The sequence below is a fragment of the Haemorhous mexicanus genome, chromosome 10 (assembly GCF_027477595.1).
Source record: "Haemorhous mexicanus isolate bHaeMex1 chromosome 10, bHaeMex1.pri, whole genome shotgun sequence".
In the NCBI taxonomy this organism is placed as follows: Eukaryota; Metazoa; Chordata; class Aves; order Passeriformes; family Fringillidae; genus Haemorhous; species Haemorhous mexicanus.
This window is the reverse complement of record NC_082350.1, coordinates 6,293,953-6,314,245: the sequence shown is the minus strand read 5'-3', so window position 1 is coordinate 6,314,245 and position 20,293 is coordinate 6,293,953. Positions and strand designations below refer to the sequence as shown.

The window sequence follows — 20,293 nt, the reverse complement described above, 5'->3', positions numbered from 1 at the left end:
TGTCCAATGCAAGGAATCATAGAATCATGGAATGGTTTGGGTTGGAAGGGACCTTAAAGTTTATCCAGGCCCATCCCTGCCACGGGCAGCGACACCTTCCACTATCCCAGGGTGCTCCAAGCCCTGTCCAGCCTAGCCTTGGACACTTCCAGGGATCCAGGGGCAGCCACAGCTTCTCTGGGCACCCTGTGCCAAGGCCTCACCAACCCCACAGCCAAGAATTTCTTCTGCATATCCAACCTAAATCTCCCCTCTTTCAGCTTGAAGCCTTGTCCTGTCACTCCATGTCACTGTCCATGGCAATTATTCTCTCTCCATGTCTCCAGTTGGCTTCTTCAGGCACTGCAAGGCCACATTGAGGTCACCCCTGGTCTCTTCTCCAGGCTGAACAATCCCAGCTCTCCCAGCCTTTCCTCCCAGCAGAGCTGCTCCATCTCTCTCATCACCCTGGTGCCTCCCCTGGACTCTCTCCAGGAGCTCCACATCCAAGCCCTGAGTTGTCCGTGCAGCAGGAGCTGCAGTTCTGTGGCTGTGGATGCGGATTCTCCCAGTGCTGTCATTCCCAACAATGATGTTCACCACCCTCCGTGGTGCTGAGAACAAGATAAGGTCCCTTAGGGCCACAAACACAGGAGCAGCTGTAACACCAAGTGTAGTTATGCCACAACCAGGCTCATAAATAAATGATTCTCTGCTCCAGAATGGGATTTTATTCCAGCAGAGTTCACTGCATTAAAATATTTCATCCTGCGAGTTTTCGGCCGAGGCAAGGAAATGAAAACTGATGCTGGAAGATTAGGAGCCCAGCGAGGGCAGGAATTCCTGGATACAGCTCTCTCTCAGCTCCCCATAAGGCTCCTGGCCCTAATCTTGTCATCTACACGCCTGCACACATCAAAGTGTGACCGAGAGATAGCCGGCTCGGGGACTTTGTCACATCATTTGTGTAGCAGAAAAATAAAATGTAACTTTCAAAGCTGTTTCCTTGGGAATTTTTTTTAGTTCCAACTCAGCCGTAAACCTGCATTTCAAATTTTTCTGGGTGTTTTCCTGCTTTTCACATTCCACTGTGTACCTTTCCCTCAGCACCACTTATGTGTTTCCTATCTAAATTAAACATTCCTGGGCTTTTCAGCCCCTTTCCAGTGGAGCCTGAGAACATACCCGTAATTTTTCTGCCCTCCTAAGAACAATGAAGTGTTCAGAAGTGTTTAATCTCTACCCTGAAACTTGTTGCACTCTACTCCTCAGCAAGCTCAGGGTGCCACCAAGGATCTCTGGCTCCATCACATCACTGATTTGGGGTCCCCCAATAGTTATTAATCTGATTGTCTGAAAGCTTCTCTCATTGTGTAACTTTTACAAGGAAATAAAACACCCCAATCTTTTCTTTTTTCCCTCCACCACCCATCTGTGTCCATACTCCTCCCAAGAACATGTAGGACACAAGCTGGAGGGCTTTGGCTGAGCAGGAAGGTTGGAGCTGATGATTTTGACAAGAAGAGAACAACTGGAAACTGTTATTCTGGTCTTTAAGAGTTTATCTTTTTTTAATATTCACATAAAAAAAAAAAAGAAAACAACAACCAACAAAACAATTAAGCAAAAAAAAATCCAGCAGGCAAAAAAAAAGGCAGGAAAGCTAAGTTTATATTGAGAGATAAAAACCATGGAAAAGAGTAGCAATGCTTTTAAAATATGACAGGATCTACCTCTGCAAAAGAAATTCTTCTCCTTTAAAAACAAGTCCTTAAAACAAGTTCTTTGCTGGAACAAAAGGGAGGGTCAGTACTGACATCCCACAGGGATTTATCCCAGGTGCCCAACATCCAGCCTGAGCTGCTGGAGGCTGGAAGCTCTTCCCATCCTTCTGCGTGGTGGTTGCTCCCTCCAACCACCTGCCAGGTGTTCTCTCCTCCTCTTGTTGACCTTCCCCAAGATCTTCTGGACCTGTGCTGGGGATTTGGCTCCATGTGGTGGTGGAGAGGTGATGGTTGTGGAAAACTGGTGGTTATGGAAACTGAGGTTTATGGAGCACTGTTGGACATGGGGAGGAGGGGGATGCAGTTTGTGCTCACTGGGAGCACAGCCTGCCCCCTCTAATCCTTGGAGCCACCGGAGATACCAGCTCAGCTGGTGGCATCCTGACCTTCCAAAGGTCCAACTCTGTAACAATGTTCAGCTGTAGATTCTGATCCCTCCAATATACCAAACACTCAGGGAACACCAGCACTTCACCAAAATAATTTTGCCTGAACTGAATTCCTTCAGAGAACTTGTAATCCTGAGGAGTGGTGCTCAAGCCCACTGCAGATGCCATTAAATGGTTATTTTGAAGGCTCTGGAACCCTTTTTTCTCTCTAACTTGTCCCTTTTCTCTATTCATAGGCATCATCTGGAGCTTTTTAGGATGTGTTCTGGCGCTAGGTGGGAGAACCTGCTAAGAGCTCACAGCTCTCTCTTCCCACAAAAGTTCTGACATGTCCCCCTCTTCCCCCTTCAAATAAACTCCCTCTCTGATGGATTGGCTGGAGGAGGCAACGTTCCACTGCGGAGTTAATCTTCCCATCACTGGGGGGAGAATTACCACAGGGAAGTCCTGATGTCGGTGTGGAGTTACACATCTAATGCTCCCTGGGAGTCCTGCTCCAAAGGTAACTCTAATTAATTCTAAATGAGAAATTCTCCTGGCTCCATTAAAGATGACATCTGTGGGAACACCGTTGGCACAGAGGTTGGGAGCTATTAGTGCAGGAATAACAATGGATTATGCACATTCCCTGGAGAGATCCAAAGAAATAAATACACTTTGCTATCACAGGCTCCAGCAAACATCTTAAGTAACAGAAATCAGATTAAATATCAGAGCAGATCAGCCTTAGAGTACAGCCAGCAAAGCAAAGGTGGGACTGGGTAGAGAAGTCACCAGGGAGGAAAATGCCCTGACCACAGGCTCTGTTTGCTTTGGGCACAGCCTAGGGGACACAACAGAATTTACTTCAAATACACAGCAATTATCAAAGGGGAATTTTCACTATTTGAGCAATTAAGAAAGGGCACAAGGCACTGCTCCTGGATATCAGTTTATACAGAAAATAGGAGCAAAACGTTCTACTCTGAGAGCACCACAAGGCATTACTTTGGTCACAGACCTCCTGGTGCTGTTAATACTAATGGGCAGTCGAGTAAAACTGATGTTCACAACAAAGATGCAACCTCAGAGTAGAGAAAACCTACTAGAAAACACAATCCTATTTACAGACTGCTTGGCTTGCTGCACTTTTTGCTTGTGAAGTTAAAAATCTCTGATAGCACAACTCAAGGCCAGAAGACCTGCTAGACGTAGTCGTATTTCGAAGGGTAGGGGCGTCTCCCATCCTCACTTCGAGGAGGTTCTTCATATCCCACACCCTTCCTGGTCTTTGGGTCAGCTTCATACCCTGAGCCACCCTTGTAGGGCCCCGTCCTGTAGGAGATGTTGCGGCCCGAGGCGTTGTAGGACACGGCTTTGTAGCTGGAAGAGACACAAGAGGGACATCATCTTCTGACAGAGGGGCTGTGACTGCCCAGCACTGCACCCTGTGCTCATGGTGGGTTTTAGGGAACTTTGTGCTGTTTCATCACTTGGAGGCACTCAGAGAGCTCAGCCCACCATCCATGGAAAGCTGCAAGTCCCTTTCAGGTTCTTTCATAAACTTATGCTTTCTTTCCCTTAAGTAAACCAGTTGTGGAGTGATGGACCCACCTGAAATAACCAGATAAGTTGGGGTACAAATTCCTGGTGATGTTACACCATGCCTGGAAGTGTTCCAGGCCAGGTTGGACAAGGCTTGGATCTACCTGGTCTATGGAAGGTGTCCCTGTATACAGCAGGAGTGGAATGGAAAGGGCTGTAAGTCCCTCCCAACCCAAACCACTCCGGAATTCTACAATTCCATGTAAATCATGGCTCAGCTGATGCAATCTACCCCTGCTAATGATTTGCTGTGCAGCCTGCAATTCATGGGCCTGAATCTACCACCACAGTGCAAATGTCACATTTTGAGGCCGGTTCTCATGTCCTCTCTGTTTGTGTGTGAGTCACAGGGTCAGGGAGGGCAAATGCTCACTTTGGACCCACTGAGGGCAGCTCACTAATCGTGGACTTCAGGCAGCAGTGGCCTCGGCAGTGCTGAATTAATGGCTGGACTCTGATCTTAAAGGTCTTTTCCAGCCTAAAGGACTCTGTGTTTCCATCACCATGAGAGCTATCATGACAGGGGTGTCACATATCCACACATCCTGGGCCAGCTGTGGGACACCCGTGCACCCAGCTTTCTTGCAATACCTTCCCATGTCCACCCAGCCCAGCTTACCGGGATTCTTCTGGGATGAGCCCTTTGCAAGCAAGGCACATCATGATGCCTCCCACGAGGGCCAGGCCCCCTGCCACCCATCCAACAAAGAGGGCTGAGCCAAAGGTGTACCTGCAAAACAGGTGTGGCTGGTTAGGGTGTGACAGGTCCTGCCTGCTGCTGGCCAGACACACTGAACACTGGCACAGAATACTCCCTCTGGCCCCACGGTTGTACCCAGAAGTCCCCAGAAGTCCCACCTGCTGTCTGAACCACAATATCCCTATTTCATTCTTGAGGCATAAAAACAGAGACATCCCAGCCCATTTGCTGATCTCCAGCCCACATTATATCTCCTAAGAATAACCTTCCAAGCCCTGCAACCATCCCATCATACTCCCAGAGTTTACCAATCCTTCAGCAGCAGCCCTGAGGGAGATTTCCATGGGTAGCATGCAGAGCCAGCTGAGCACCCACCTGTTCTGGACGTTCTGCATTCCCTGGTACATTCCCTGGTACATGTTGGTGGTGGACATCCAGAAGTTTGTGACCAGCATGTTGGCAAACACGGACACTCCAGTGATGGCACACAGGCCTGAGAGGGGACAGAAGGACAGACTGAGAGCCACACAGTGCAAGAAGTCACCTGGGGCCTCAGGGAAGCATCTCACACCTCTGGAAAGGTGGATGAGACACTGCTCTGTGGCCTTCAGCACTAAGGGGGACCCACAATGTGTTGTTACACTTTTCTTCCAGGTTTTCTTTGCATCTACAATCCAACATCAGGAATACTATATTGCACCACACTCTCCCAAGTTAGACCAGCAGGAATCTCTCCTGGTATGTTTTGTCACACAAATGAGTTTAACAAATAAGTCATTGTACCAATAGTTCATTTTAAACATTTGTTTTACAGTGAAAAACATGGACCAAAAATTCCCTGACAGAGTTTTTTTAATGGGAAAACACACTCTCTGTCACGTGAAAGAGGAGATGTCTTTGGCTCACAGCCTGTTTATCACCAGATGTGGAAGACCAGCCCCAGGAGGTGGGAACTTCTTCCATTCATCCAAACAGGGGATGTCTGGGATGGCCATCCCTGACAATCCTGGCAGCAAGGTCAACCTTTGGTTTTCCTCAACAGAGGAATTCACACAACACTTGAACATGGAATCACAGACTGATTTGGGTTGGAAGAGACCTTAAAGACCAAGGATAGATAGGAGCTGGGGTGTCCAGAAGAGCTGAAGTCCAGAACTTTTGGCAGAAAACTCTCACATGACAGTTTTGCTTTGCTCTTCCTTCCACAGTGTCCAAGGCCAGGCTGGATGGGGCTTGGAGCCCTGGTCCAATGGAAGGTTCCCCTGCCCATGGCAGTGGTGGAACTGGATGATTTTTAAGGTCCTTCCAACCCAACTCAACCCAACCCATTCCATTTTTCTTAAATGATAGATGTAAAATACAAAATTAAAGCTGTGTGGCAGAGGGTGGTTTCCTCTTTACAGCTTATACTTTTTGAAGTTGTGTTGAATGTTTCATATCCCAGCAAAAGTTAAAGTGTTGGGATTTGGAGGATTTTAAATAGGGACATTCTCCTTTCCTTTGTTAGGATATAGATTTCATTTGACTCTTATCTCAAAAATAATGTAGAAAACATGTAAGTGATGTTTAAAGTATTTGCAGTTTTGAGGAAGCTGGGCATTCCTGCAGCCTTGTAGGGTGGTATTTTAAACCTACAAACCAGGCTACAACAACCGTGGGAATCTTCCTAAAATTATTATGGATAAAGCCTGAAACTGAAAGAAATATTCTACATAAATAAAGGCTATAATAATATATAGCAACAACATTTATCAAGCAAACCAAGAGATATACTTCCTTTTCCATCTGTGGGATGTTTTTTCAGCCTTCTATGTTTTGTCCATGCAAACTTCTGGTTCCCAGAAAATTTTTTGTTCCCTAATCAGAGGTATAAACCACTTGACCCCAGGAAATCAGGCTGGAGGACAAAGCCAATAACTTCAGTAATGCACCAAGACTTTCCCAGTTCTCAATTCCAGGGAAATGCAAAGCCTTCCAAGTGGAAGACATGACAGCTCCCACTTACCAGCAACAATGAACATGATGCCAGAGGTCAGGGTCATGTTGGCTTTGGCTGTATCCTCCATGCTCCCAATCCGGATGCATTTCAGAGCAAAAATGCACACAAAGAGGCCGAGGAGTCCCAGGACGATCCCCACGATCATGAGGGCCCTCACAGCCTGGAACATCGCTGCAAAGCAAACAGCAAGAGCCTCGCTGAGTGGCTGAAATGGGATTTGTCAGAGTTTGGGGGATTTTCAAAGATTGCCTCTGTCTGAAAATAGAAATATTAAAGAAGAAAACCTTGGAAAATGGGCACTGAATCTACTCCGTATTACCTGGGGCACCTCTGGAAGTACAGCTGTTTGACTTAACTTCCCAAGGAGTTTGATGCTTTAGGCAGCATTTTTTTTAGACATGTTCAATAGCAGCAGTCATGAAATTCATGGAGAAGAGTTGGTGAGGAGCTGGGATAAGCATGGATTGTTCCATAACCACGGTGGTTGAGAAATGGCTCTTCTTTCCTCCCCAGTCAGCAATGGAAGCAGACAGCTCCACCCACCTGACTAGGATATTTCCAGCTACTGCATGACTCAAAATGCAGTTCTGTATATTCCTGCTTCCCGGTAAAGCACATGGAAAAGAGGAAAATCAAACATTACATGGAGAGGAGGAAAGAGCATCAAAGCTCTGGCAGCCATCTCCCTCACCATATCATTCCCAGGCTTGTTTGGAACATCAGTCCTGGATAAATCTGTTCATGTTCATGAATAAAACATACAAATACCCCCATTCCAAATTTGTGCAGCAGCATGCCATGAGCTGGGAATGCTGGTGGGTCATGCCCATGGGAGATGAGGCCTGAAGGAGGCAAAACCCCTTCAGACTCCTCTTGGGTAGAGTAGAAAAGTAAAAGGAGAAGTAAAGGGAGACTGGCACCTTTAAAACCTTTAAAACTGGCAAAAACCCTTCAGACTCCTCTTGGGTGGAGTAGAAAAGTAAATGGAGCAGTAAAGGGAGACTGGCACCTTTAAAACTGGAGAAGTGGTGGGGGAAATAGTTCTTGAATACCAAGGTGATTCTCTAATAAGGTGGCACATATCCCATCTTTTTCCAGACACTTCCCCTCCCCACTTGTGCAGGAGTCCCTGGCAGAGACAGGATGGCAGCAGAGCCCTGGAAGGGGTGCTGGGGAGTATTTCAAGAGCTGCTGGGATTTGGTTGGGGCACACTGCAGCCTCTCCTTACCCTGCCACGCACTCCCACAGCCCTGGGTCTGGCTTTGGTGCTCCCCAAGCCTGATTGCCCCTCTTCAGGGGAGAGAAAGGGGGATCATGATGGAGTGAAACAGGAGGAAAACACATTCCACAGCCCCAGGGACTTCTCTGCCCTGTCACCCCTTTGCTGGGTGACCATGGTGCCCAAGGGTGCAGGGGAGCACAGAGCCCTTGCACAGGTTGGGAGAAGGGTTTATAAACCCTTCCCAAGAGGGTGCTGGGTGCCTGGGTGGCTCTGCTGGCCTGTGGGGTGTCAGGAAGCAGAGCAGAACCGCGCTGGCACCGCGGCGCACACGGAAGCGGGCGGGCTGCCATTCCACAGGCCGGGAATACACCACCTTCTCCCATCCAGCAGTCCCACTGCCTCAGCTCTTATGACTCAATTTGCCCTTATCAGCTGATAACGAGTGCTAACGAGCCGGGGGTTTTCAATCTCCCATTCATCAGCCCCCAGGTAGGAGCTCATTAGTTATGATCCATCAGGGAATGGCAGATAGGCCTTATCAGCCCTCAGAGGTTGTTCCGCAGCACCTGATGGGAAGCAGAAAGAGGAGGAAATTTAAATCTTCGTTTGTCTTTGCAACCACCAAAGTTTCTTTGCAAATGCTTTTGTTTCAGGGCAGGCAGGAGAGGCTGATAATCCAAGACCATGGATCATGATGGAAGCTCCATGTCTCTAAGAGAGTGCTTCATTCCTGGGTGTTCCCTGAAGATTCCTGGGTGTCATCACTGGGCTGTTTTCAACCCTTCAAACAGTGACCCCAAAGAAAGATCTCACAGAGAGTTTGCTGGTTCTCAGGAGAGGTGTTCCCAGCGCTTTGGGTGCCCATGGAAGGACACAACAGGCAGGGCCAAGCCAAGCAGCCAAGGATGCTCCACTTTTGCTGGAGCACTGTTGTGAATCTCCATTGAAAGGAGCTGTGACAGAAAAGATGCCAGATAACCATCAGCAGCCATTCCTGCCTCCATGAAACTGACCATCTCCAGTAAGAGATGGAAAGGAGAAAGAAGTTGTTTCTGCTGTGGCATGAAGACCTCTCCACTTGCCTACCAGGACTTGAAGTGGGAGCTGTTTGGAAAGGCAGCACTGCAGTTTCAAGGGAATTTTGGCATCCATTGAAAGTCCTTTGAAAAGAGCTGCTTTTCCAAAGGTGAATGACCTCTGCTTGGAGGAAGGAATGGAAGGGCTTAGACAAACAAAGTGGGAGACTAAGGAAAAGTGGTATCAGGAGCAGTAGGAAGCAAACAGCCCTGGAGTTACAAAACCTGCCTTTTGCACCCACCTTTTGCATGAGGGAGGATGACCTGGCTTCCACACAAGGGCTGGTGTTCCATAACAAGGGAATAGCAAAAGCACCAACAGAAATAGCTTCTCCACCAAAATAAATGGCAGTGATGTGAAACCACAGCCTGCATCCCCATTTTCCAGAGGTAAGGGAAACTGGATAGCAGCCTTCCTCCCCCATGTGAGTGGTAAGAGGTGAGCAAGATAAAACAACTTTAAGTCATTTAAATGACCATCACATGCATTTCTGTTGCTAATACATTATAAAAAGGTGGAATCTGACTTTATGACCAGTAATAATTGATGGGATATAAAAATTTTAGGGAAATTAAGTACATCCAGCAGGTGTTTAAGTTAAGCAAATTCCAGCAGGGACATTTTTTCTATATGTTTGAAGGAATAAATCAATTAAATGGATTCATAAAGATAACTCTGACAGCATATCTCAAACAACAGAAATTGTCTGTGAGTGCTTTGCACATTTCTTCATTGCCATATTAAATAAAAATAACTGAAAAAGTAAAATCTTGATTAGGATAAATCGACATCAAAATGATAGTTTCCATTTCCTTATGGCTCATTTAAAACACAATCCCCTGCCCAAAGCATTATGAAGAGATATAGTGGTCAACATTTTGTAGAGATATTTGGATAAATCTAATTTTTAGTCTTAAAAAAAATATCCCCATGGGAGAGGTGACTCTAAATATCATGTTTGCTCTTCCAAATGGGAAAGAATTCACCTGGCAATCCTGAAACTGGATACACAGAGACACATTTATTCCATGGCACCCCTTAGAGAGTCACAGGTTTTCAGTAAAGCTTGAGGGCATCCCTGAGGATGGCATCCCTGAAGATACAGGGCTGGAACCCACATCACACTTGGATCAACAGTTGCAAAAGGCCTCTGCACAGCAGTGCTTGCTTGGACCTTTTTGTGATCACGCACCAGCGGTGAGGAATGCTCCCAGGGCCAAATTTACCGCTGGGCTGGGAGCACTGGAATACCCTCACATGCAGTGGAGTGGGAAAAACAGCTCTTTTGGGAATATGAACAAGCAAACAGGACAGCAATACACCTCTGCACTCTGCTTCTGTAGGCACTAACGCTGCCCAGGTGATGGGGAGTGGCTGAACACACCTTTCCCTTTCATTCCCTTCCTACCCACACCTCTCACGGGCAGATTTCTCCCATTACAGCTCTATCTTCAGAGAAACAGTACATTTCAGTTATTTCCATTATCCTATAACACAACACAATTGCATGCAGCCCTTTTTTCCTTGTGTTTCCATTCCAAGGGACAATACCTAGAGGGTTAAACATCCTCGCTCTCCTCACCTCAGTGGAGCTGTGCTGATTTATGCCAGCAGTGGTGCTGAACCCATGATGCTCACCCAGAGGTCCCCCACATATGCTCCAGGTTGTAACCCCCACCAATAACCCCCACAACAAAAATTATTTTGGCAACAAATATGCTCCTATTTTTATGCTCCTAACGTAACACTGGAAATGTTATTCCTTACAAAGTGCTATAAGATACCTGCCCCTTCTTTCAGATGCAGAGCTCCAGGAGAGCCCCTGGGTGACACCTGGAGTGGTTTTGCCCCTACCTGGCAGCCCGAGGATAGTGAAGTACGGCCGACACTCCGTGAAGCCGGAGCTCTGCCGCACGCAGCTCCTCCACAGCCCCTGGTACTGGAACACGGCCGTGACCGGGTTGTCATACAGGTCCTGCGTGCTCCAGGTGTCCATGGCCGTGGCCATGATGCTCCCCCCAACGCCCAGTGATGACACAAGGAAGCCCATCACCTGGCAGATGGTGGTGGACATGGTGCGTGCCCGGAGAGCGGAGGTGGCGCGGCCCCGAGGGAGCTGCAGTCCTACTGGGGCACCGGAGTCCTCCTGCCTGAGCCACCAGCAGTGCAGCTGCTCTTATCAGATGCTTTCCATTGAGCGCTGTTTGCTCAAAGTGTTTTTGCAAGATAGTCCAGTTTCACTCTCGCTGCCGGCGAGGTTTGTGCCGGCAGGGCTTGGAGATAGGAGCTTTTGTCCTTTAGAAGTGCTTGTCCTTCCACGTTTAAGCAGCCACCCTCTGCTGAGTGTTGGGTAACCCACTTGGGCCTTGGCCGGCCCCCTGAAACCCTTTGCTGCCCATTGGGCCTCTCCTGCCTGCTCAGCACAAGGCAAGGACCATGTCCCCAGGGGAATTCAGCAGCTGGCCCAGACCACCACCTCCCTATCCCTCTGCTGATGCCACCAGACCATCTGTCCCCCATGGAGGTGTCCTCACAAGAGGCACAACGAGAGACAGGGCTCTGTCAGAGATGTGGGGCCACCAGCCCAGCCCAGGGATGTGGCTGCTCCTTGCAGTGCCCTCGGGCATCACAGAGCTTCCACTGGATGCTGACCATGGCACAGCCCAGGGCACCAAGTCAAGAGCCCCAAACTGATCCAGCAAAGCTCCTCCAGCCCTGTTCTCCACCCACCCACATCCCCACTGCCATCACGAGGACACACTGAAACCCATGTGGCAGGGAGGAGAGCACAGGGAGCATGGGAAATGGCCTTTCTGAGGGGCTGCTTGTCCGTATCAACTGGAGGGATGGTCCTGGGAAAGGGATGGGGGATGTAAAAGGTGGGAAATTCATTATCACAGTAGAGAGGTGAGCCGGGCTCATGGGAGCAGCATAAATCAACTGTGCCACTCTGCCAATTGAGCCAGCGAGGTACAAGAACCTTCCAGGCTTTACTCATCCATTCTCATCCAGTATCTCCCTTCAACTGATTTACTTCATTCCTGACCTAGAAGCAAATTCCTACTTCAAACTGTCCATACCACAGGCACCATCTACAACAGCACCTGGATGTGAAGCCATGTGAAAGCCACCAGAAAGAGAGAAAAGGCTTATTTGCGTCCATGAGGAGCTACAGTGGGGTTGTTACACCCTGGATATTGCTCCTGCCTTCTAGAGAACAACCATCCAGGACATCCTTTGGCTTGTAGGACTCTGCTGGGGCAGACAGAGCACAATTCCATGTCTCATGGCAACCACAGCCCTCTCAGGTCAGGCACAGGATGTCTTTGCTTCTATCAGTTTTATTCAAATATCATCATTTTCACTCACTTTGGCAAGTTTATATCACAGGAAGGGTCAGTTCTGACCTAGCTTAAGTTGCCAGCAAAAATAATAAAGTGAACAAAAACCATGGAAGGGAACCCTCAAGAACCAAAGGTGGTAAAGAACTGCTCATCCTCTGTGAAGGATAAGGAATGATGAAGGAATTCCTGGATAATGATTTGTGGTAGATCAGTGCTGGAGAATACTTAGAAGCTGAGACAACAATTAGGGATGAGAAGGACCTGGAAGATAGAAGGACAAAAAGTGCTAAAATATGGTCAGCTCCATCCCATCCCTTGTGGTCCCACAGCCAGAACTATGTCCCAGTCTAGAAAATCCAGTTTCATTGAAGCCCTGATGCTCCTCAGCAGCTCTCCAGGACGACTCTTGTCCTTCCCATGCCCCAGGACTCGCCTTCTTGTTTCTGGCCATCTAGTGGTGAGAGCCCACATCCCTTTTTCTGGGCTGAGCCTCATCAGAACACGTCAGAGGGAGTGATAATCCTTTGAGACATAACTCCTATTCCCAAGTGCCTGCAACAGTGCACAGAGAAATGAACCCATAGTCTGGTCATAGCTAAAAAATAACCCCTGGGGAGGAAAAGGGAAGGAAAGAGGGAGAATTAAATGGGTGAACATACTTTCCCCAGCTTTTTATTTTTCCCCAAACACCTCTACCACCCTTTAAATTATTGGTTTTTTTCTGCTCAGTCGGACATCTGGGTGGCTGCAGGAATATTAGTGGTGGTGGCCCTTCCATCCCTATACCCACATTTGCTTTGGTGGGAAGGGACACATGACTCCTTCCTCCAACCCGGCTGCTGGTTCTGGCCACTTGCATCAGGAGCTGCTCTTCAAAGCAACAGGGAGCTCTTCTTCTCCTTCTCCAGTGTTTCACATCCCAAGCTCTGCTGATCCCCCCGAGACACCTATCGGAAAGAGGGTCATCCCTGGATGTGCCCATGTCCAGTCTGTCACCTCAGTAATCTTTCCTTGGGAATGGAATTTTCCCTTGTGGATGGAGATGATGTTTCTCATCATGGCTCTTACTCAGGGACATCAAAACCCCAGAGCAATGGTGGAGCAGTCAAAAAACATCATCAAAATCTCCAGGAGTGCAGGAAAGTCCAGGAGAACCAGCCTGGCTATGATTTGCAGGGCCAGATGGAGGGAGACACGTCTCTAAAGAAGAGAAACCAATGCAAGGATGGATGATCCCCACTCATGTGCTGTCCCCAGAAATGGAGCCAAGGAAGGAATTTTGCTGCTGATGGTCATGCTGCAGTCCTCAGTTACTAGTTAAACACTCGGCCATGCTCAGCACTCCACATGTTGCCATCTTTGAAGAATTATTGTGGTTTGGGGGGCTTCTGTTTCCTCATCCCTAAAAGTATTGGCTGAAGTGTCCTCCAGCCATCCCACTGCCATTTCTCCTGCTCTGATTAGGACATACTTGAGAGTGGGAATTCAAAACTCCCACACCTTCCTCAGTGGATGCTTGAAGCAGAGTTCTGGAGACAAAATCTGAATTTGTTTGCTTCCCAACCCTTCCCCAGCACATTTCCTTTGTCTTTCTCAAATATTCAGATTTTAAGCTTATTTTACTGGTTTTTCTGAGCTGCACATGTCAGGGAAAAATACATTCATCCCATTTTCCCAGATAACAGAAGATCCCCTGGAAGTTTTATCTGAACTGTTGGCTCAGAGCGCAACCCAAGAATGGTTTGGGTGACAGGAAAGCTGTGGAGCAAGTCTGAGCATCTACACCACAACCTGATGCTCATCTCCAGCCACCCCATGGAGATGACCAGGATTGGTTGAAGGATGAGAATCTCTCTCCAAGCAATATGTGAATTGTCTCCAGCAGCTGAATTCTTGGCCAGAGGGTTTCCCAATCCACGTGGAAATGCTGAGCTGTGTCCCAGGAAAGGGAACGGCAAGACTGCAGCTCACCAAGGAGCAGAGAACAGGGCTCCCAGTGAGCATTGGGACAGCTCCAGTGGTTTACCCAAACGGGGAAAAGAAGGGGGCTTTGTGGCCACTCCCCTGTGCCCCTTTATTCCAGCTCATAGTTGCTTTATCTCTCCAGGCGTTGACTCTGTGTTATCTCAAAACCGGTCCCTGGGCCCAGGCAGCTCCTGAATGTTATCGCCGCCTCTCCCACAAAAATCACCTCCAGCTCATGTTTGCTCTCAAATTTGCAAACACAGCTCACACCCTGCCAGCTGCCCACACCAGCCCAGCCTGCTCAGGCTCAAACTAAGCAAACCCACCCTTCTCTGCCTGCCCCTTTGTTGTCGGGACCACCTCAGGGCTCATGAATGTGGTCCACAATCAGAAGGGCTGAATGGCCTTTCTGGAATTCAGTGAGGGAAGTGGGTCATGGAAGGACTCCATCCCACCTCAGATCCACACCACTGGGGGTGGTCAAGAGGGTGCTCTGAGATCCCTCAGCAGAGCTGGCGTGCGTGAGGCTGAACTTGCCCACACATCTATGAGCTGTAGCCCAGCCTCAAATCTCCACAGCCTTGCCCCTTCCTCTTTTGGCCCTCATCCCAAATCCCTTGGAATTTTTTTACTTTGTCTCTCATCCTTTCATGGTGTAAAAGCACAAAACAATAAATATGACACACATACTCACTCCCTGCCACCTCCTCCCACCCTGAGTGTTACTGGGGTTCCTGAGACCTCTCTAAAGTTCTCCCACTGGTGTTTTCCCCATCCCCACACCTCCCTCAGCTCCAGCTGTGAGTGCAAACTCATCAGAGCCTCACTCATGTCCTGGTAGATTATATCAAGTCTCCAGCCTACCTGGACCACCTAAATCCTTCTGTACCCAAAATGTGCCCTGAAAAGACTTTAAGCAGGTTACAGCAGTTGCCTGTAGATATTTCAAAATTTGGAGGTGACCTGGCTGGGTGAAAGGATTCCAAACAGCAAACAGACCTTAAAAGAGACTTTGCCCCGGCCATCACTAGTGGAGGATCATGACATGGCAATTAGCACTTCCCATCCTTACAAACTTTGGGCATGGAACAGTTCCAGGGAGCAGAGATGCTGTCACCTTGGCCAGTGGCTGCCCTATCTCCAAAATCAGGTTATTTGCTATGGTTATGCCACAAAATGGTTGTGGGTTGTATGAAATGAAAGAAAACTCTGTCAGAGCATCAATTTACAAGGGAAAAATCCAGAGAAGCCAATGTTGATGCTTCCTAGACATTAATTCTCTTCAGGAAACATCCATGTACTGCTGCTACCCTGCACCAGCCAAATTGAAGTTTATGGAAAATCTGGGCAGTCGTGGGCTCTTTTCCCTCTGAGCACTCTAAGAACATGGGCATTTTTATCAGTTGGAGAAGTTGAACAAGTTGCTCTCAGACTGTCAATGTTTGCCATTGAAAAGCAAGAATATTCTTCCATTTCAAGCCAACAACCCTTTAGTCCACAGCAGAGAGATATCTCAGCCCTTCTGAAGGGGGTAAAAAGGGTTTTGGACCTGAGAGAGAAATGTCCTTGGAAAAATTGCTGGAGAAGGCTCCCTGAATAGGTGTGGAAAAAAGACACCGACACAGACACCAGGGAAATCACTGCCTGTGCAATTGTAGTTTAGCAAAGTTGGAAGAAACTGCAAAATTCTACTCTGAGCAGAAATCACCTCATGATCTCCACACAAGGTGAAACCACCAGCCTTGCCCAGCTCAGCTTTTGATATTTATCCCTTATTTGTGTGCTCAGTTTCCAACTATGTCCTCCAGACCAACTCACTCCAAAGCAAGAAGCAAAAAATAACAGGAGAAAACAAAATCAGAGCAAATACGTCCAGTCCTCCAGTGCCACATTTCACCAGAGAGCAACTGTTTATAGCTGAGCAGCCAGAGCCATAAACTGCCTGGGTAATTTCTCATTTCTATCTATTATCTTGATTTTTCCTCAATCCATTTGAAATTAAAATTCCCAACTAAATTGAAGATAGATGATGGGCAAGACAAGCTTAATCTTTGCTGTGGGAGTGAGGGATTGAAGTGAAAAAAACCTTGGAACCCAAAACTTCCTCGATGTGCTCGGGTCACCTCGCTGCTTTGCCAGAGTCCTATTATTTTTATTCACTCTGGCACTATTGTTCCCAATATAAATTGCCATTGTCAGGATAATAAATAGGGGTTGATAATGGAAATGCTGACAAACCATTAACTCTGGGGTAGTTCGTGAGGGAGGTTTCATGGGGATCAAGGTACCACACACTTAAAATAAACATGGGGATGATGTATTTAAATACCATCAGAACAAATTAATAATAGGATTTTTAGCATCATTTTCCCCTCCTCTGATTGGGGTGCCATCTTTGCTGGTGGTGGGTGGGAAGAAATGCCCATAGGAGCAGCTGGATTCAGGAGACAGAGCCAATCCATAAAGCACAGCAGCGGGACGTGAGGCTTTGCTCCAGCTTCTCCAGAGACTGGAAGTGTCAGACAATCCATAACAGCACAAAAAACAGGAGCAGGAAGGGGGGTGACTACAGAACAACAAGCCCAGTTCATTAAAAAGAAAAGGAAAAATTCCACCTAGTTTTGTAAGGGCAGTGCTGATAGCACTAGTCACGAAAAGGATCGTTTGGGACAAAGCACATAAATATTCATATTCCCTCACATGGAGCCTGCACCATCTCCCTGACACCTCTGAGGGTGAGGAGAGCAACTTTGGGGGGCTCAGGCATCCACCATCCTTAATTTTTAGGGCTGTCCTTTATTCCTTGGGCTTTTTTATATCCCTTTTCGTAGGTGACAGCAGTAAACCTGGCAAACACAACTGGGAATTCCACTCTAAGATGAGGGCTTCATCAGAAAACCCCAATATCTAGGGAAGGATGCTCATTTCTGTCCGTGGTTGGGAGGGATCTAGAGAGCTTGTGAGATGGAGCTGAGGAATCATGGAAGCCCATCATGGTTTGGGTTGGAAGGGACTTTAGGGCCCACCTTGTTCCACCCCATTTCTGTGGGCAGGGCCATGGGCACACCGATCTCCAGCCGCCCCTCTAAATGCAGGAAAATCCTGCTAATGCAGGAAATCCATCCCCTCAACATTCCCATTTTAGAACATTAATACCCTCCGGAGAGACACCAGTCTGGAGGTTTTGGAATTGCAAAGAAACTATCCCTGGTTTTCTGCTTTTTGCTGTAGGGCTGAGGTCAGCGACAAAGGTGGGAAAGGACAAAACCCCCTCAAATCTCAAGTGTCCTGATTTCTTAAAAGATTAGAGTAGTTCCCAGAGCTGAACACTTGAAAAGGTTAATTGCTTCTTTCATGGAGTTACAGTTTTTGTAATTTTAAGCTTTTTGAGCAGAAGAACTGAGGAAGAACTGCAAGAACTGGAAGAACTGCAGTGTCTTGTGGGAGCATCTGTGTGGGGAGGGTTTGGTTTTCACACTTCAATCTACTCCTCACATGGTAAATTAGTTTGTGAGGGTTTAATCTCTTTCTAAAATCAGTAAGGTTGGAAAAGACCTCTAAGATCAAGTCCAACCCAGTGAGTTTTACCAATCTGTCCTGCCCTTTGCTCCCTGAGTTTTCCCTTGGTGAAGCTGATCAGCTTTGCTGACTGGAAGAGCAGTGTGGGAATACCAGCCCTGCACAAACACCCCTCTTTGGCGGTCATCCTTCTGCTGGACACCCAGCCAGGACCAGGCTCATGTCCTTCTAGGTAAACACATCTCTGTACCTGAGATCCAAGCAGGGACATTCCAAGCCACAGGTCCAGCAGGAGGACAATGCTCAGGGTGTGGGGAAGCTGCAACACAGCTAATGCCAGACAGCAGTTGGGAATGAGGATCCAGAGAGGAGCATCAAAAAAAAACAGCTCAGGGGATGAAACACCTCCCCAGCTGGTGTCTGAGGCCACAGCCACACTGGGTTATACTGGTTTGATTTGTGCCTTCTCTTGAGAGAAGCAATTTTTGTGCACAATGCCCCTTTCTGTGTGTTTTGGAAATGCCATTTTGCAGAAGTTCTGCAGTGATTTCCTGATATAATTGGCTTCTTCCCTCCATTCTGGCTGTATCAAAGCACAGGGGCCAGATGGGTATATGAGTCTAAGTGCCTTTTTTCTCACTGTATTAAGGCAAGAAGAAACCCCAGATAATCCTGTTGTAACCTAATTGTTTGCACCCCGAGATACTCTGGGCACAACCGGGACAGGAATTATTCCCGTGGCAGAAAAAACTGGAACCAAAGGAGAATTAGGGAGAAATCCAGCCTGGTGGTGTTAGCCCAAATAGAAATACAGTGAGCTGAACTGTGACATATCCTCTTAGGAAAGGATCTTCTGCAGTGACAAGACTATTAGTGGCTTCTGGTGGGAAGCCACACACAGCCACACAGCTGGGGCAGGAATCTGAGCCAGAGCCACCCACAGCACAGGGGACAAACCTCCCCATGGAGCAGCCTGGACAACACCTCAGGATGCATGTAACGAGTTTTGCTGAACCTCAGCCTGGCCACGCGTTTGCCTTGAGGTATCTCCAAGGACCTGTTTTCCAAACAGGGTGAGCACCCGAGGTCCTTTATGGCTGAAATTTGACTGAAATCCCCCACTGCTGACGCAGAGATTGTGTCCCACCCCCTCCCACCTCTTCCCTGGAGCCATCAGGCCCTACCTGGCAGCCCCAGGATGGTGAAGTAGCCGCGGCACTCGGTGAAGCCGGAGCTCTCCCGGACACAGGTGCGCCACAGGCCCTGGTAGTTGAAGACGGCCGTCACCGGGTTGTTGTACAGGTCCTGGGTGCTCCACTGGTCCATGCAGGTGGAGGCGATGATGCCCCCGATGCCCAGGGCAGACACCACGAAGCCCATGGACTGGCAGATTGTCACCGACATGGTGCCAGGCGCGTAGGAGCCACGTCCTGGGCGCGCACGAGCCTCCACAAGCTGAGTTTGGGGCAGGCAGCCAGGGCGCTGGGGACTTTTAGCTGGAGGCACTGCCTACGTCACACCAGCAGTCAAGAGAGCTCTGGGTGCACCACGCAAACCTCCCCTTGCCTTTATCTGTTTCGGTGAGATAATTTCCTCGCTCGGTACCAAGAGCCATTTGTTCCAGCTCGCTCTCTGTTTACCTTCTCCCTCCAGGCAGAGGCACGGCCGGACGGGACCAGCGGGTCCTTCTGGAGAGCTTCCACAGGAAACGCCAGGGCACCTCAGGAGATCAAGCACAGAGGGGCTTAAATTGGATGAAACATAAAAATTATGGAGAGGCTAATCCCTTCCTGGCAAGGATGATGCTTTTGAGCCAAGTGGAGAGGTTCAGATTGGATATTAGGAAAAATTCCTTTCTGGAATGGGTTGTCAAGCGTTGGAGTAGGCTGCCCAGGGAAGTGTGGAGTCCCCATCCCTGGTAGGATTTCACAGATGTGTGGATGTGGCCCTTGGGGACATGACTGACCTGGGAATGCTGGGAGAACTGTTGGACTTGATGATCTTAGAGGGCTTTTCCAACTTAAATGATTCCATGATTTATTAGCATGGCTCCATCTGGCTCAACCAAAACATTTAAGCCAAGGTTAATGTATAAAAAAGGGAATCTTGTAGCAATGGGTGTTTGGGCACACCTCAGGAAGGTTGGGCTGGGAGCCCACAGGAAAGGCAGCACTTGCTGAAGAGTGAAAGGTGTGAACCTGCAGTTTGTTGTGGGAGGACCCGGGGAAAACATAGACAAAACTGCATATCCTCATTTATTATTGTTTTATACCCCTCATCCAAATAGGAATTTGGATTTGTTTCCATGGACAAAGGAAGATGGCAGAACAGACCTGCTGTGAGACCAGAGCCCCTAAGGGACCTGGCCTTATTGCAGAAAATGCTTTTGTGGGGTAATGCCTTGTTTGCCCATTCTGCTCCATCCCTCACCACTTTCTTCCTAGCCCAGTTTTCCACAGGTACCAACCCACCTGAGCATGGAGAGGAACAGGGAATTGCAGGAGAAGAGGAGATGAGGAGCCCTGTTTCAACACACAGCATATGGAGGGGTCAAGGAGGGACCTTCAGGAGAAGCGGAGCTCAGAGGGGTGACATTTAGGTGGTGGAAGTGGAACATTGGGAGTAAGCATGAAGGAGTGGACCTCTGTCACCTGGCTGAAGGAGTCTCTTCCAGATGCTTGGCCTCAATGCCTTGAGGACTTCCCTGCAAAGCTGCTTCTGAGGAAAATC

The 20,293-nt window shown here is 48.3% G+C and overlaps 1 protein-coding gene across 2 annotated transcripts; it reads right to left on the bottom strand.

Annotated features, from left to right (window-relative positions):
* Window positions 1-1,620: 1,620 nt before the first annotated feature.
* Window positions 1,621-19,013, bottom strand: CLDN18 (claudin 18). 2 transcript variants are annotated; one of them, XM_059854870.1, is made up of 5 exons: window positions 18,748-19,013; window positions 6,442-6,606; window positions 4,812-4,929; window positions 4,356-4,466; window positions 1,621-3,514 (listed from the first exon to the last, which is right to left on the bottom strand). In XM_059854870.1, the coding sequence occupies exons 1-5, from the start codon at window positions 18,965-18,967 to the stop codon at window positions 3,337-3,339; spliced, it is 792 nt and encodes a 263-aa protein (XP_059710853.1). In that variant the 5' UTR covers window positions 18,968-19,013; the 3' UTR covers window positions 1,621-3,336. The 2 variants fall into 2 exon arrangements, with proteins under 2 accessions (XP_059710853.1, XP_059710854.1); XM_059854871.1 differs by lacking the exon at window positions 18,748-19,013 and adding an exon at window positions 10,590-10,860.
* Between the last annotated feature and the right edge of the window lie 1,280 nt (window positions 19,014-20,293).

What these genes read in the sequence shown, in the direction of transcription:
- CLDN18 (XM_059854870.1), bottom strand. Translation starts at nt 18,967, where the DNA reads ATGTCGGTGACAATCTGCCAGTCCATGGGCTTCGTGGTGTCTGCCCTG. An exon ending in CATCATGTTCATTGTTGCTG is followed by an intron (nt 4,930 to 6,441) that starts GTAAGTGGGAGC and finishes GTCCCCTCTCAG; the next exon opens with GCCTGTGTGCCATCACTGGA. An exon ending in ATGCAGAACGTCCAGAACAG is followed by an intron (nt 4,467 to 4,811) that starts GTGGGTGCTCAG and finishes CCTGTTTTGCAG; the next exon opens with GTACACCTTTGGCTCAGCCC.